We start from the raw sequence: 15,742 nt of genomic DNA, 5'->3' as shown, positions 1-15,742 counted from the left end.
TTTCGATCTACACTTTCGTCCTCGTTTCAAAACTCGTCATGGGGGATCGAAGGTCGCTTTGTTTACGAGCCTTGCCACATTCGCGTAGACATTTCTAAACACGTTTTATTAGATGTGATCATTTTAATATAAATTTAAATTATATTCAAGTATTCGCACGGTATATGCTTCAGTAAAATAAAAGAGTCTGGTATCAAATGTATTTTATCAAGTTGTTGCACACCTTCAAGCGCCCATGACAGTGGAACGGGTTGCTTTGACGACATAAACAGAATTTATGTTAGCTAGCTCTTAAACAACGGGAAACTTATATATTTGTTTCTGTTTTTTTCTGCGACTGTGCGGTCAAATAAAAAAGTGGACGTTTTTTTTTTTTTTTTACAGATCGTGAAAAATCTTAGTTGCTTCGAAGCACTACATTCTCGATGTAAATATTATTATGTGATGCATCCAGTTTTGTGTAAAGTGAATGTTCAATTAAATATTATCAGTCTAAAAGTGACGAATGTGATATGTGGAAAATGAGAAAGCAATAAAAAAATGGAAGCATTCTTTTTAGTGAAGCGTGCGAGTAGAGTTACAATTAAACAGCTACGCGTATTGTTGTCGGCGTAGGTTACGAAGCGGCGGTTAAGATTCACGTGGAACAATTTCAAAACAACAACAAAACAGCGGCATCTTCTATTTATTTTTTATTTATTATTTTGGGATTTACGAGGATCACCTGAAGGCAGCATTGGATCTTCGCCTGCCACGTCAGGCGTGACGTTTCAGGAGGTGGTGTCCGTGTTGTGTGTGAGGCGTTCAAACCAGGACAAGAAAGCCTCAGTTGTGGCGTTAAACGTCGTCTGACACAGGAGTGACACTCCTACTAGGTAAGTAATAAAAAATAATTGACGAATATTTCATGTGTTAATTGAGTTATTCTACGGCTAACAACGCTAGACGGATTACTCGACTCTGCTGCAATCGAAGAGACTATGTTTATCAATTGACACATTTTAGCCTAAAAAATAAACTTGTCACCAGCCCTCAATGACATTTAAACGCACGATTGTTATTTACATTGCGTACACTGTGCTCGTATTGTTAACTTGGCATAATAGAAAGTTAAAGTGTGAAAATATGGCCAAAAGGTGTCTACTGTTTTGTAACGAGTACTGTGCTGTCACCATACATGGCATTCATTGTAAATTGCTGATGATACTGATGCATTAAGGTTTTGTGAGCCAGCAGGTTACTTAAACAGGTTTAATGTTTCACTTTGTCTTTTCAGTTCAAGATGTAAAAAGTCTTGGGTGTGCCACACACCAACCAGAAATGTCACTGTGCTTCTAAAGCACAGTATGTTCCCCATATGATCTTTTTTGGTTTGATATTCCTTCAATACTTTTTATTTGTAGGAGTCATGGAAGTCAAGATCGCAGTTTCTAATCAAACTGTTCTTTTTTCTGGACATAATATCCGTTCCTGCTTATTCCTCCTCATTTCTTTTTTGAACTTGGGCGCATGTTATCTCACTCTGAACTGGCAAAGGGCTACATCTCATGCCCTTGTATTAGGGACCAGTGATTAATTAGCCCGTATGCCTCATAGTTCTGAAGTTCGGTGTTGGAATATTTTGTTGAAACTCTGACTTCCTCCCACTTTCCAAAACATGCATGTTAGGTTTGCTTTAGACTTGTCCACACGTGAGTGTAAATGCTTGCTTTATGTGTCCTGTGACTGTCTGTTTGGCAACCAGTCCAGGGCGTACCCTGCCTCTTGCCCAAAGTCACCTAGGGTTGGCTCCAGCTCACACACCACCCAAAAGGATCATATGTATAGAAAATGGATGGTTATTAACATTGAATAATTTTATTTTACACATGCATGACTGTTAAAAATAAAATGAGCTGTAACTTAATAAACAGTTCATACCATCTTTCTCTGTTACCAGACCCATTACTGACCATGGACCCGAACGCCAGCGGACTCATCCGGAGGTTGACCGAGGCCGGCCAGTCTCACCTGCTGCACTTCTGGGACAAGCTGAGCCCCGATGAGCGCGCCTCCTTGAACCTGGAGCTGCAGGGGATAGACTTCCAGGAGGTCAACGGCTTCTTCAAGAGGGCCATGGAGTCATCCGGCAGAGGAGGCAAGAACGAGAAGATGGACGCCCGCATGGAGCCGGTACCCCAGGACGTGCTGGGTAGCGTGACGAGGGACAGGGGAAGTCTTAAACGCTGGGAGCAAAAAGGTAATCCAGATTTTTTTTTTTTATTGAATCGATCCTCCTTTCAAAACAAATTTTGCTCATAGATTTTCTTTCTTTGTGTTCTCTTGATACCAAACAAGCTTTGAAACAGTTTGTTTACCCATTTTTTTTGTCATGTAAATAATAAGTAAACATGACTTAAGAAATTATGTTATGATGCTATGTGGATATAAAGAGAATTTTTGATAAATAAAAAAATCTGATGTTCAACAACTTAAACCTGCTCTATGTAACAATTTGCGCAAAAATATCTTTACAATAGCCTCTTCATTTGACCACTTATGACTGAAACATCTTCTAATTAGTAGATTAACACTTTAGCTGTTCACAATGGGTACTCCTGCAAGCCTCTGGCTAATCGTTTTCAGAAAATATCCCGCTCTCATGCTGCGAATGTGACATCATGTGCGCATTTGTGTGCGTGAAGACGGCAGTGTGCCGTTTCATTTTTCGGTAGCGATTCAAAACCCAATTTTCTGTATTCAGCAGCTTTAAGATAATAAAATAAGCTGCTAAACTGCATGGCTCGAGAAGTAACTGCACCCAGGCTGTGCGTTTTCAATAACTCACCCAACTACAGCTTTTGTGTATCTATTTTGTGTATCTATTTTGTATAGCACAATTTATTATTCGGTGATTAACATTTTACTGTTATACACATCTTAAAATGTTAAAACATCGCATTCACATTTACAAAATATTTTATGATAGTGACAATTTGCGCTTGAGGGAAATTTAAATTTTCAAATGTAATGTCAAATTTTACTTTATTCTCCATGGGTGCAAGAGATGTCAATAGATGCCACTGAACAGAATCCATTTTTTCTCTCATTCCCCCAAAAGTCATCTTGTGTTCATTATTTTCATTGCGCAATCCTGCCTACTTTGGTCCGCTAAGTTTTTCCTCACAGCAGGAAGATGACAGCAGAGGGGTGGAGGAGGATAGTTACGGTGGTGGTCATCTGGTTTTGATTTTGTCGCTGACGTAGACAAAGTTTGTTTTTTGGCACTCATTAAATCAGGTCATTGTGCTCCAGCTAAAGCAAATCGTACGTTATGCGTGTGTAAATAGGTTTGGGTGGCTAGTCAAAGTCTAGCAGGTCCGCCCAAGTTACAGTACCGTTTTTCTTTACAAGACGAAGGAGCACTGCAAATTGAGTCACAGGAGACGTTTACGTAAGATAAAGCAAAGCGGCCATAAACTTTATGAATCCATAAAGGCCTTCAGCTTCATAAAAAAAAAAAAAAACATGTCGATGTCAGTTCATCTCTCATTGGGTCTTTTTTTTCTCCTTGTTTGGCGCATTTTGACAGTGATACACTTTGTAATACATACCAAAGGTGACACACTCGCCACACTCATGAGATCCAATACAAAGCTGTGTAACAATAAAATGATAATAATGGCACCCATTGTGCACTGTGTGTCAGTCCAAATATTAGAATCACTTGATGATTGTGAACAGAGTGGAGCCATTTTGCAAAAGCCAAACTGGTGAAATTACAGGCCTTTCTAACAACTTTTTTTTTTTTTTTCAATACCGCAACTTCAACTCGAATATGGTCATTTAAATGTTGCAAAAGCAGTGATTTCTCAACATGACGGAAACTTTTGACCTAATATATGTGCCTCCAAGCTACAAATTCTATATGTTGTCGACATTGGAATGACTCACCTTTGCTGTTACATGAGAAAAGACCAATAAAGGCAAGGCAAGGCAGCTTTATTTACATTTACAAGTACACAAGTGCTTGCTCCACATAGTTAAAAATACAGCATTCAAATGCATTTACAAACAAAATAATTTAAGCCAATTAAAAGTAAAGTCAAGAAATAAAAAGTAATATGTTGAATGTATAGTGCAACTACAGAATTTGGGAAAATGTATCATAGAAAAGTTTGAAAATACCTTAAAAGTTAATATGGGGGGGGGGGGCGTTTAAATCTGGATTTTTAAGCGTTAAAAGGCTAACAGTTTTATTGGCAGTTTATGACATTGGCATGCAGCATAACGGCTAAATGCTGATTCACCATGTAAAATGTCAAAGATCTTGGTTACATATGACAAAAGGAGAAAAAAAACATGTTGAAATACTTCCTCCCCCCCCATGCGTAAAGATTTATTTCTATTTCTGTTAAAGTAATGGTACAGGAAAACAGCTTCATAGCTTGGTATCAGGAGAACTCCAACAGATCCCAAATGGGGAAAAAGCAAAACTTAGTTCTGAATAGTGTCAGTCATTTGCAAGCTTTTAAAATAAAATTTTAGTTTAAAAATAATCTGATTATGTTTTAAGGCTGTATCGCTCCACAATAACAAATTGTGAATAAAAATCCCATGCCAATGCCACAGTGCAGGTGTATTTATTGTTGCCGTTGTATTTTAATTATTAATGAAGATAATATAAATGTACTATGACCATTCTTACAGATTAGATATTGTGCTACGTAAGCATGAACACGTCATTTTAAATGGACTTGTTCAACAATCTAATCTTAAAGTTATATGTTATAAAAATTACCCCCCCCCCCCCCATTTAGGTCTGGAATGCATCTCCAAGGGTAAAGTGGCGGTGCTGCTGCTGGCCGGCGGTCAGGGAACCAGACTGGGGGTCTCCTACCCCAAAGGCATGTACGACGTGGGGCTTCCGTCCCACAAGACCCTCTTCCAAATCCAGGCAGAATGCATTTTGAAGCTGCAGCAGATGAGTGAGGAGAAGCACAAGAGCAAGTGCATCATTCCCTGGTAAGTCTGAAGCTCACTGGTTTATTGTAACCAGGAGCCGAAATGTTTGCCCTCGCGTCATATAATGCATCATTTAACTGGGTTCTATCAAGATCGGAATTGGCAATCAAGGAAGTTCCTTGCAGAGTCAAGGACAGTAAGAAATCTTAACAATGCCATAAAGGCAGGGAAGCGCTATGGCTGCCAGTTACAGAGACCGAGAATGAGCATAGTCTTTGTTAAAGGTGGGGCATTTATTTAATCATGTGGACAACCCACACGTTTAAACATGATGTGCTAGTAAAGGTAAGCACTGACAGTTAGTTGCAGCACACCACCAGCTTTTGTTTGAGGTGTGGCTTTTTTATTTATTTATTTAAATGAACATTATTACACCCATCTAAACATGACATCCTAGAAAAGGTAGAGCACCACCTCTTATTTTTCTCAAGGTTGAAGCGGCAGGAGGCATTATTAGAGGTGTGGCATTTATTTTTTTCAAGCGGATTCTCTACCTGTGATGTGCTAGTAAATGTAATCACAGCCACCTAGTAGTACCACCTGCTGTTTTTACCTGAGTGAGAATTTTTTTTTTTGTCAGTTTGAGGTCGGGCATTTATTTTATCAAGTAAACGATGAACATGTCTAAAGATGCCAAACCAATGTGACATCATAATCAAGTTATTCACAGCCACGTTAACACCGCCAGATGTGAAACCACCTCCTATTTGAGGTGTGGCATTTATTTTACTCAAGTGGACGATGCACTAGTCGAACTGTACAGTCCTCGTCCAGGTAGCAGTTCCTGTTATTTTGCTCATTGGAGGGTGAAGGAGGCATCTATTTGGGGTGTGGCATTCATTTTATTCAAGTGCACATGCTATTGAGTAGTATTTTTTTTTCCTAATAGAGGAGAAAAAATATAGAAATTTTATTCATATGTTGGAATAGAAGTGCATCACATGCTCTTCAACAAGGCCACACAATTGTAAACATCGTTTTGTTTTGTTCCTGCACCGCACCTGTTGGTTCTCACCTTCAGGTACATCATGACCAGCGGCAGGACCATGGAGTCCACAGTGGACTTCTTCTCACGCCTTAACTACTTCGGCTTGGACAAGCGCAACGTCATCTTCTTCCAGCAGGGCATGCTACCGGCCATGGACTACGACGGCAAGATCATCCTGGAGAGTAAATGCAAGCTGTCCATGGCCCCTGGTAATTTGCACGTGTTGTCTCAATTTAGTGTCTGCGTTCGGAGACTTTGTGTTTAAAAAAAAAAAAAAAAAAATCTCTTCCTGTGTTTCAGACGGAAACGGGGGTCTGTACAGAGCCTTGGGCAACCAGGGCATCTTGGATGACATGCAGCGGAGGGGGATTGAGTTCATACATGTGTACTGTGTGGATAACATCCTGGTCAAAGTGGCTGACCCAGCATTTGTCGGTTTCTGTGTGGAGAAGGATGCTGAGTGTGGCGCAAAGGTCCGTTTGACACTTTCCCTTCCTGTTGTTGTTTTTTTTTGTAACAGGGTCTTTATTTCTTGCAGTTAGAGAGTCATTGGTATTACATACTTAGACTTACACTCTCTGGACACTATATTACGTCCAACTTGTACAAACAGGGTCAAAACTGCTCTGCAAACAACTTCCTGTTCCTTGAACAGTTGAGTTATCATGTTAAACTCTTAAGACATTGCCTGCGCAGTTTCGCCAACAGTTTAAAATAATTCATTTGAACAAATATTTCCAATGGGGAAAAACTGCACCTCCCACAACCTAGCAACAGGTGGCGATAAAGGCCAAAGCATTTTTAGAGTGTCTTTATGTGACTGTAAATATGTATTTCATACGTCCAGAGGATTGTTTAAATCACATTCTAATTTAGCTGTGAGTGAGTCACATGATTTATGTCTGGAGGATCATTCATGTCTCCTCCGGGCAGTGTCCGATCCATCGTGAGTCATCATTGGCTAACAATGAAGGCGACTCCTTCTTTGCCTAATCGTTTCGGACTGTTTTAGTTCACAACACCACACAGACATGACTGTTTTCTGCGTCAATGGGGGATCGACACGCGCAATATCTGTTATGCGAGTGACTCACATGTTCCAAAAACATGAACAGTTGTTTGTATTTTAAAATGAATTTCTCCATAGTTCAAAAAGTTTCCATCATAAAGTCTTTAATAACTGGAGACATTTTTTATTAATTAATTTTTTAACGCAAATCCTTTGATAGTCATGCAAGTGTAAAGGCAAGTGTGCCACCTAGTGGTGTTTCAAGTGTTAAAAAAGAAGAAGATCGATTGTAGCTTATAGCTAACAAAAACCCAAAATACATAATTGTAAAAAAAAATGTAAGAATTGGTCCATCTGAAAAGTATTTTTCTTCTTTTGGTTCATCTGTATAACATGAGTAACTTTTTTTTTTTTCATTAGTGCTACTGAAAAAATTAACTTTTCTGCCATATTCAAATGTATTAAGATGCACTTCCACCTCATTGTTTCACATTCTAGACACAGACCAAAAAAAAAGTCAATCAATGTAATATTAAAACAGTAAATTAGTCCATTTTCCTTTTTCCTAAATGAGAGCCAAAAGAAGTTGACCACTGTTAAAAGTACATTGTGCCGTTTAACTCATTCACTCCCAGCCATTTTCACTAAAACAATCCCCTTCACTCCCGGCTGCAGTTACACTTTGGGCCAGAGGTGGCAGTCACGAGTAAAAAAAAAAGTGACAATGTAAAAATAATATGAAGTAGTAAAGGTGATATCGCACCACAGTCGTGCATTCCCTTTGTTTTAAATCTATCCATCCTTTTTTTTTTTATAGCCCTTGTTGTCATTAGTGGTGACTTTGTGTGAGACACGGTGTCAATAGAGACGGTGACTTATGCTTCCTGGTAGGCAATCACATGCAATGCACCCCAAACATCTCATAAAAACTGATATGCAATTATTATTTTAGTCATAATTGAATATTCTTAAAAACACATTAACATGTTACTCTATCATCATTATTATTAAATTTAAACTAAGAAGATTCAAACTCCACACAGCAAGGTCGGAGTTGAGAATCGAACCTAGAGCCTCAGAACTGTGAGTCAGATGGGCTATCCACTTGGGCACTGTGCCTTACATGTCACTTTTTTAACGACCTTAATTGTCATGCACGTCTAAAAAGCAAAGAAGTCTGCTCGTTATTTTGGAGCAAGTGTTGCCCCCAAAAATTCCAGAAAAGCAAAATATGTCCTTGGAAATTTTGCCTGTAATTTCATTCTTTATGGAGGACCCCTGACATCTGTGATGTGACAGCTGATCGCCACATCAGCAGTTTCTATCCGGACTTCATGTGCCTTTTTAAGCTTCCACCATTTCTTCAAAAGCATCCACGTCACCTGATCTTCCAGCAAACGCCAGAGCAAAACGTAATATCTCACATCTTGTAAATGCGCGTACAGCTGCATGCTGTTTCGGTCGGGTTTTCAGGATCAGTATGCAGCCCCTCTATTAAGTTGCCTCGGCAGTTCATGTGGCTTCCCGGCGAGCGATGACCCGGCACACTCACCAACCCCGTCATCAGTACTCTGTCATTAGGCAGCAGCAAACTTTTCAAAATTGCTGCTTGCACAGAAGTGAAAATGTGATCTTTTTGTGGCAGCTTTAACTCCATGTAGTAGATGTTGTAGTCCACTCCTCGGTCTCTTATGTGGTTTAGACATTTTTATTTATTTATTTATTTATTTATTGCGATATCGTTTCATGCTCAGTCATAATAATCTTTATGCTTTGCTTTGGAAAATTGCGCAACAAAAGTTAGCATTCAATTAAATTTTGTTAATGTTTTTATATATATTTGTATAAAGTTTTGGAATACATTTTCCGCCAGTAAAAAAAAAGGCCAGGGCAAGCCCATCCTTCGGCAAGTGGCGTTTGAAACACAGTCAATAAAGTCCAGGTCACACTTAACGAAGGTGTTGTATATTTGTGCAAACCTTTTTCTATCCCCCTTACAACTATTCCATGACCTTTAATTTTTTCTTAAATGCCTGGTTTGCACCAGGAGGGAAATAAATAATCAGTGGTGGAAACGGACTTCTGACATTAAAAAATAAAACACACGGGCAGCGAGATTCCGACACAAAAGAAAAACAGTACACTGGCGGAAACAGGCTTCTGATACAAAAATAAATAAATAAATACATTGAGGGAAATGGTCTTCTGAAACAAAAAAAATATTTATATACTCTGACTGAAACGGGGTTCTGATACAAAAAAAAATACTTTGACGGAAACAGGCTTCTGACACTAAAAAAATAAAATAAATCCACTAGCTAAATTGGGCTTCTAACCCCAAAAAATAAATAAATAAATACTCAGGCGGAATCGGGGCCCTGAAAAAAAAAAATGACGGAAACGGGCTTCTGACACTTAAAAAAGATTTATATACTCTGACTGAAACGGGGTTCTGATACTAAAAAAAAAAACTGACAGAAACGGGATTCTGCCACTAAATAAAATAAAATAAAATACACTGGCGTAAAGAGGATTCTGATGAAAATAAATACATAAATAAATAAAATAAATTCACCAGCAGAACTGGGCTTGTGCCCCCCAAAAAATCCACTAGCAGAAATGGGCTTCTAACTTCTGGCAGTTAAAAAAAATATTATTATTATTATTATTATTATTATTATTATTGAATGGTCTTCCATAGACTAACCGACTGGATCTCCTTTCCAGGTGGTGGAGAAAAGCAATCCGACGGAGGCCGTTGGCGTGGTGTGCAAGGTAGATGGACTTTACCAGGTGGTGGAGTACAGCGAGATCACCTTGGCGACGGCCGAGAAGCGCAGCGCCGACGGCCGCCTCATGTTTAACGCGGGCAACCTAGCTAATCACTTCTTCAGCTTCTCCTTCCTCAAAGACATTGTAGAGTAAGTAAGCCCACTTCAATTTGCTTCACTTGTGGCAAAATACTTTTATTGTTGCTCTCTTCCGTCAGGAAGTACGAACCAAAGCTCCAGCACCACGTGGCCCAGAAGAAGATCCCGTTTGTGGATCAGCAGGGTCAACTCATCACCCCTGAAAAACCCAATGGAATTAAAATGGAAAAGTTTGTCTTTGACATCTTCCAGTTTGCCAAGTAAGCAACACTTTCTTGTCTCTTGGATTATGCCAAGGTTTGCAAATATGGTTGGGGTTGGATTTACATAGCCACATTGTGATCCTCGTTGATCTATTAAGGCCCCTCTGTCAAAGTTGTTGAACAACACTCATTTTTAGTAGAGCTGTCAAATGATTAAATTTTTTTTAATCAGATTAATCGCATTTTAGAATTTTGATTAATCATCAATTAAAAAGGCTTTTTAATCAAAACAATTTTCCCACCAGAATTAAAGCGCACCTGTTATATGTTAATTCTTTGGACATTTAATGTTATGAGGACGTCTTCAACATTTTTTGATCCACCGCACACTCTCATCCTCCTCTTTTTTTAAATTAGTTAATTACTTGCGTAATTTAGAATGGAAAAAAAGACCCCTGTAGTTTGACATGAACATATTTTGAATGTAATTCGCAAACATTTATTACAGTAATTTCTGGACTATAAACTGCTACTTTTTTCACTTGCATTCGAACCCGCGGCTAATACAAAGGTGCGGCTTATCCATCAGATCACATGGGGGCACACTATAAAGGAAGCGTCAGGCAGAGCAAAACAAACCAAGTGAGCCCAAATACAGTAGGAGAGACAGAACGAGAGCAGGACCATTTGCGAACTAGAAAAGAAAGTAGCGGGAACCCGGTGAGTATCATTAAAACACCTGCGGCTTACAGTCGGGTGTGGCTTATATGTGTAACGAACTCAAGTATTCCCCAAATTTAGCTAGCGCGGCTTATAGTCAGGTGAGCCTTATAGTCCAGAAATGACTGTAAATGCTTTACTTTAATGCATGTACTTATGTTTATTGCTTAAACACAACCTGTGCTACCTTTAACGTAACCATCCACTGTCAAGATAAAGGATAATCTGTTGTCAAAATTAACTCATTCACTGCCATTGACAGCAATAGACGTCAAAAATTAATTTGAACTATTTCCATTAGTTTAACATTTTTTTCCATTTTTGTTAACAAGAGTATGAAAGCCTAGATTTTTTTTTTGGTACATTTAGAACAGATATAAAATTAGTGATTAATTTTGAGTTAACTAGCTAGTTTGAGGAAGAGGCCGAAGTGCAGTACTACGTGTCCCCAGCAGATAGCGCATCCCTGGACGGTTGAGGTTTGTATTTGGGTTTCGGTCAGTTTTTAATTTTCATTGTTCAATAAAATGTTCAAACAATACTTGTAATCGTGATGTGGTAGAGTTAGGGTTATAAAATGTTAGATGGCGAACAAATCCATGTGGGCGGAGTCAAACGTTTAGGTCCACCTGACGTGGCGGCACGCCTCGAACTACACTCTGCATCCCTTGTCGGGCCGGTTCTGGCCCGCGGGTCACCCCTGATGTAACATTTTAGCATTTGCTAGCTAGTTAGCCGTGATGTTTGCTAGCTGCTCTTTACAGTATTTGTTTAGAGACGAGACTGCAAGTGAGTAACATTTGGTGAGGCTTACCTGATATATTACTGTATGTGGGAACTTTGTACTGTTCTTAAAAAATTATAATACAAATAAATACTGTAACTATACATTTATTTGTATTTATTTGTCTCCCAACAGGACGTTTGTAGTGTACGAGGTGCTGAGGGAAGACGAGTTCTCCCCGCTGAAGAACGCCGACCGCCAAGACGGGAAGGACACGCCCACCACCGCCAGACACGCCCTCATGTCCCTCCACCACCGCTGGGTGCTGAACGCCGGCGGCCACTTCATCGACGAGAACGGCACGCGCGTGCCCGCCATCCCCAGGTGAGCGCGTGGCGTGCTCCGCTTCATCCCTTGTTTGTGCAATTTTTGCGCGTGTTTGTGTTCACCCTCACGCTCTCGCTGTGCCATTCCCTCATCCTTGGTCTTGCTCCCCGTGTCCCCCCCCACCCCCCCACCGCCAAATGTTTCCAGAGCTGGAGCAGCAGGCCCTGTCACAGATGATGGCAACAGAAAGTAATTATTCGGCCCCCCCCCGGCAGTTTTGAGTGCATGCAGATGGTTTTGGTTTTCTTTAAGCGCCGCTTTTTTTCCCCCCCAAGCAAGTACAGTTCGCTCCACTTTGGTAGCGTGTGCAGTTTTGTTTTTTTGTCAAAAGTTGTGACCTCACGAGAAGGGTGCCAAGAAGTCTTACAACTAGCGATGAAATGAAATGAAACCAGAGGTTCCGTAGGCTGAGGAGCCAAAAATTGTACTCAAGTAAGAATGCTTTTTCTTTACAATAGTATAACTCAAGTAAAAGTAAAAAGTATTCCTTCAAATTAGGGATGTTGGATAGACTAGTACTTTTAATAAATAAAACTTTGAATAAATAAAATGTCCCTAAAAAGCAGTGACAGATCATTTTAAAGGAAGAACGAGATATCTCAATGTAGCATTTTTTCATTAAAATTGCATACAATTAATGGTGATTTTCTATTCTTCTAATTTGTAGTTTCTGAAAGTAAAATGGCAACAAGAGGTCAGCCGTACCGATAGCTTGAAATAAGTCTGGGTATCAGCCTGGTATCGGTAGTGGTACTCACCTATCAGTACTTGAAAAAACTCGAAACTGCTCAATTACTGAGAAACTGATCAGCAACTTCTGAGTTATATTTTAAATCAGAGCATGAACGTCAAATAAATAAATACAATTCAAAACAATTAATAAAATATTTTTTTTAAATGACAAATAATAAATAAAAGGATGGTCCATTTAATTTACAAAATATATAATGAATAAAATACCTTCTTTATTATTATTATTTTTTTTACTCCTTTATAAATACATTTAAAAAATTCAGATATTGCCAAACACTATCATTTGATCTAAAACAATGAATAACATTTATTTAAAAATAACAAATAATAAATAAAATGATGGTCGATTTAATTGACAAAATATATAATGAATAATATAACTTTTTTATTTAATCCCTTTACACTTAGAAACAATAAAGATCTGAATTAAAGGAGTATTTGACAGTTTTGCAGTACTTTGTCCTTATCGACACCTTCTTAAAATGAATCGCCAAAGTTTTTAATTTTTTTTTTTAATGATTTTTCAGGAAACACAAAACATTTTAACCATTTGCATCATGAGGAGATGATTTATGCAAAAAAAAAGTTTTTGCAAAAAAAGAAAAAAGGATGACCTCATTATTAGTATTTGTTTAAGTTAAAACGGACAGAAATTTTGTCTTACGTCGTAAAAAAATAAAAATAAATTGTTGCCGCTTTTAAAAGAGCAAATATCGACCTAATTGCCTATAAACCAGTCCAGTCCTGATAACTCATGTTAAATGGGAAGCCACAATTTAAATTGCCCATAAAACAACAAGACATGTACAGGGAACAGAAGAGTGCTCATTTTCCGGATCCGTACAAAGCTAGGTGAGGATGTAGCGTTCCAAAGCCTGCTAAACTGTACTGCATGGCAAAAACATCAAATCCACTTTCGACTTTACTTCAAATCTTCTGTTTATTGCCGCTTTTGAAATCAAGGCAACCGCAGCGGAAACGGCACCAGAGCATGACATTGGCATGTGCTGCATGCTAATCTCAACTCTTGTCGACCGTAACGAGCCCAATTTGAATTTGTCTTCCGTGGAAATGTACTCAAGTATGATTGCTCTTCTTTCTCCTCAATCATCCGTCTTCTCTCGCTCTCAGTCTTCCCACCATGTTGGGTGGAACTACTAACAGGTTCATTACTGTTTCCTCTTGTCATTTGTCTTTTATCAAAACAAATGGAATAATGGGCGGTGTGGCGGCATGCCCCACTCGCGCGGGTGGGAAACATGCAAGCCTGTGATCCGACGTCGAATCACTTTTCCTTCCTTCCTTGTGATCATCAACTTCTTCAAAAATAAATCATCACAGAGCGCCGAGGAGCCGCAGCCTCTTTGCGTACAATTCGGTGACACGCCTTTTTTATCTCTCCCTCCCCATCCAGTTTGAAGGACGGAACCGACCTGCCAATCAAATGTGAGATCTCCCCGCTGGTGTCCTACGGGGGGGAGGTAAGACCTTCTATTCAACGCAACTGTTATACAAATAATAAGCATTTGCTCCTCTATTGCATTTTTAAATGTAAAACTTGAATAAAGTCAATTGATGATTAACAAAATAAAAGAAATAAAACATTGTGGAGGGTACTTTGAACACTAATTGTTCTGAAAGACACATGAAAGATTTTCCACCAATTGTAATGACATTTGTTGAGTTTATTTACTCAACTGCAGATGGCGGAGGCCTTTATTTGTACTAGGGGTGTCAGGGGATTAACATTTTTAATCGTAATTAATCACTTTACTTCAATCACAAATTTTATATCTATTCTAAATGTACAAAAAATGTACAATGAAATATTTTTTCGAAAAGTGGAAAAAATGTTTAATAGAAATATGGCTGCATCTTATAACAATTATAATTCATAAAATTGAGTTAAAATTAAAAAGATGTACTGTACTGTTAAAAATTAGTGTGATATGGATTTGTGTTGAGGTCATTTTTCTGCCACTAAATGGCATAATTACATTTGTAAGACTTTGCATTTTTATTTTCATATTAAGAGCTACCTAATCTTTAACATGAAGTAACTTGTGAAATTCTGCACATTTTTAAAATTGTCAAATACAACTTGACCGCTGTGTTGCTGTGTTTGTCTGCTGTGTTGCGATCATTAATCGTGCATTTAAAAAAAAAAGTGTGGTGTTAAAATAACTTTAAATTAATGCACTAATTTTGACACTCCTAATTTGTACAAAACTCAACTATACTCAGTGAAGTTGTGTCAACACCACATTGTGGTGCGCCCACATCAGAATGTACCGGAATGGCAAAAATATTATTTCGGGATTTTATAGTGTCTAAATATAATAGGTTCAGCGCTTAATTTATTTGTACAAAACAGACTTAACTGGGCAGAACTTGACGGACGTACACAACATTTATCAACATTGAACTCAAAATGTATCAGCTTATATCCTAACGACATTGTTCCCGAAAAGGGTCTGGAAGCGCTAGTGAAAGATCGAGACTTTCACCCGACGCTCATCATCGACGAGAGCGGCGTCCACGAGCTGGTCAAGAACGGCATTTAGGCGGCGAGGGGAACCAATCCAAAGACACCAACCCTTGTGTTCCTCGAGGATAAGCTGTGATGTCATCAACGTGCAATAACGACGTCAATGAGCATGCACTGAAAGCAACCGAATGAACGGCAGTCCTTTGCGAAGAGAGCTTGTGGGTCCGGTGCATCTATTTATTTTGCTGATGAGACTTATTTTTTTATATATTACGTATTTCACATCTGCTGAAGTTTACGTAGTGATTTTTATAGCACGTTAAAAGTGGAATGATCTGGCTTATGAATCATGTACACGGCAGGATGTGGGAGATATTCTTCTAATAATTAATGGTGGAACATTGCTCAGCTCAAATTGATGCATATTAAAGAAGAAGAAACAGATTTTGAAAGATTGGTCTTTTTTGTGGCGACCAGCTGTGGCGTACAAAGTGGGGGGTTGAGGGGGCGGTTGCCACCTATTGAGAATGGGCATCCGAATTAATTAATTTGGCCGTTCATTACGCCAGACGCGCGTATAAACGATAATATGTTCC

General features: G+C 38.8%; 1 protein-coding gene across 2 annotated transcripts; it reads left to right on the top strand.

Annotated features, from left to right (window-relative positions):
- Nucleotides 1–34: 34 nt before the first annotated feature.
- uap1 (UDP-N-acetylglucosamine pyrophosphorylase 1) lies at nucleotides 35–15,590 on the top strand. 2 transcript variants are annotated; one of them, XM_086088732.1, is made up of 11 exons: nucleotides 35–875; nucleotides 1,940–2,239; nucleotides 4,800–5,004; nucleotides 6,026–6,201; nucleotides 6,293–6,465; nucleotides 9,729–9,922; nucleotides 9,991–10,131; nucleotides 11,714–11,902; nucleotides 12,053–12,094; nucleotides 14,073–14,139; nucleotides 15,130–15,590. In XM_086088732.1, the coding sequence occupies exons 2-11, from the start codon at nucleotides 1,954–1,956 to the stop codon at nucleotides 15,220–15,222; spliced, it is 1,566 nt and encodes a 521-aa protein (XP_085944858.1). In that variant the 5' UTR covers nucleotides 35–875; nucleotides 1,940–1,953; the 3' UTR covers nucleotides 15,223–15,590. The 2 variants fall into 2 exon arrangements, with proteins under 2 accessions (XP_085944858.1, XP_085944859.1); XM_086088733.1 differs by lacking the exon at nucleotides 12,053–12,094 and having other exon boundaries at nucleotides 37–875.
- The last annotated feature ends 152 nt before the right edge of the window (nucleotides 15,591–15,742 follow it).

This window comes from Leptonotus elevatus, chromosome 11 (genome assembly GCF_054856555.1).
Source record: "Leptonotus elevatus isolate MCC_2025b chromosome 11, RoL_Lele_1.0, whole genome shotgun sequence".
Lineage (NCBI taxonomy): Eukaryota > Metazoa > Chordata > Actinopteri > Syngnathiformes > Syngnathidae > Leptonotus > Leptonotus elevatus.
This window is presented reverse-complemented; position numbering and strand designations above follow the sequence as displayed.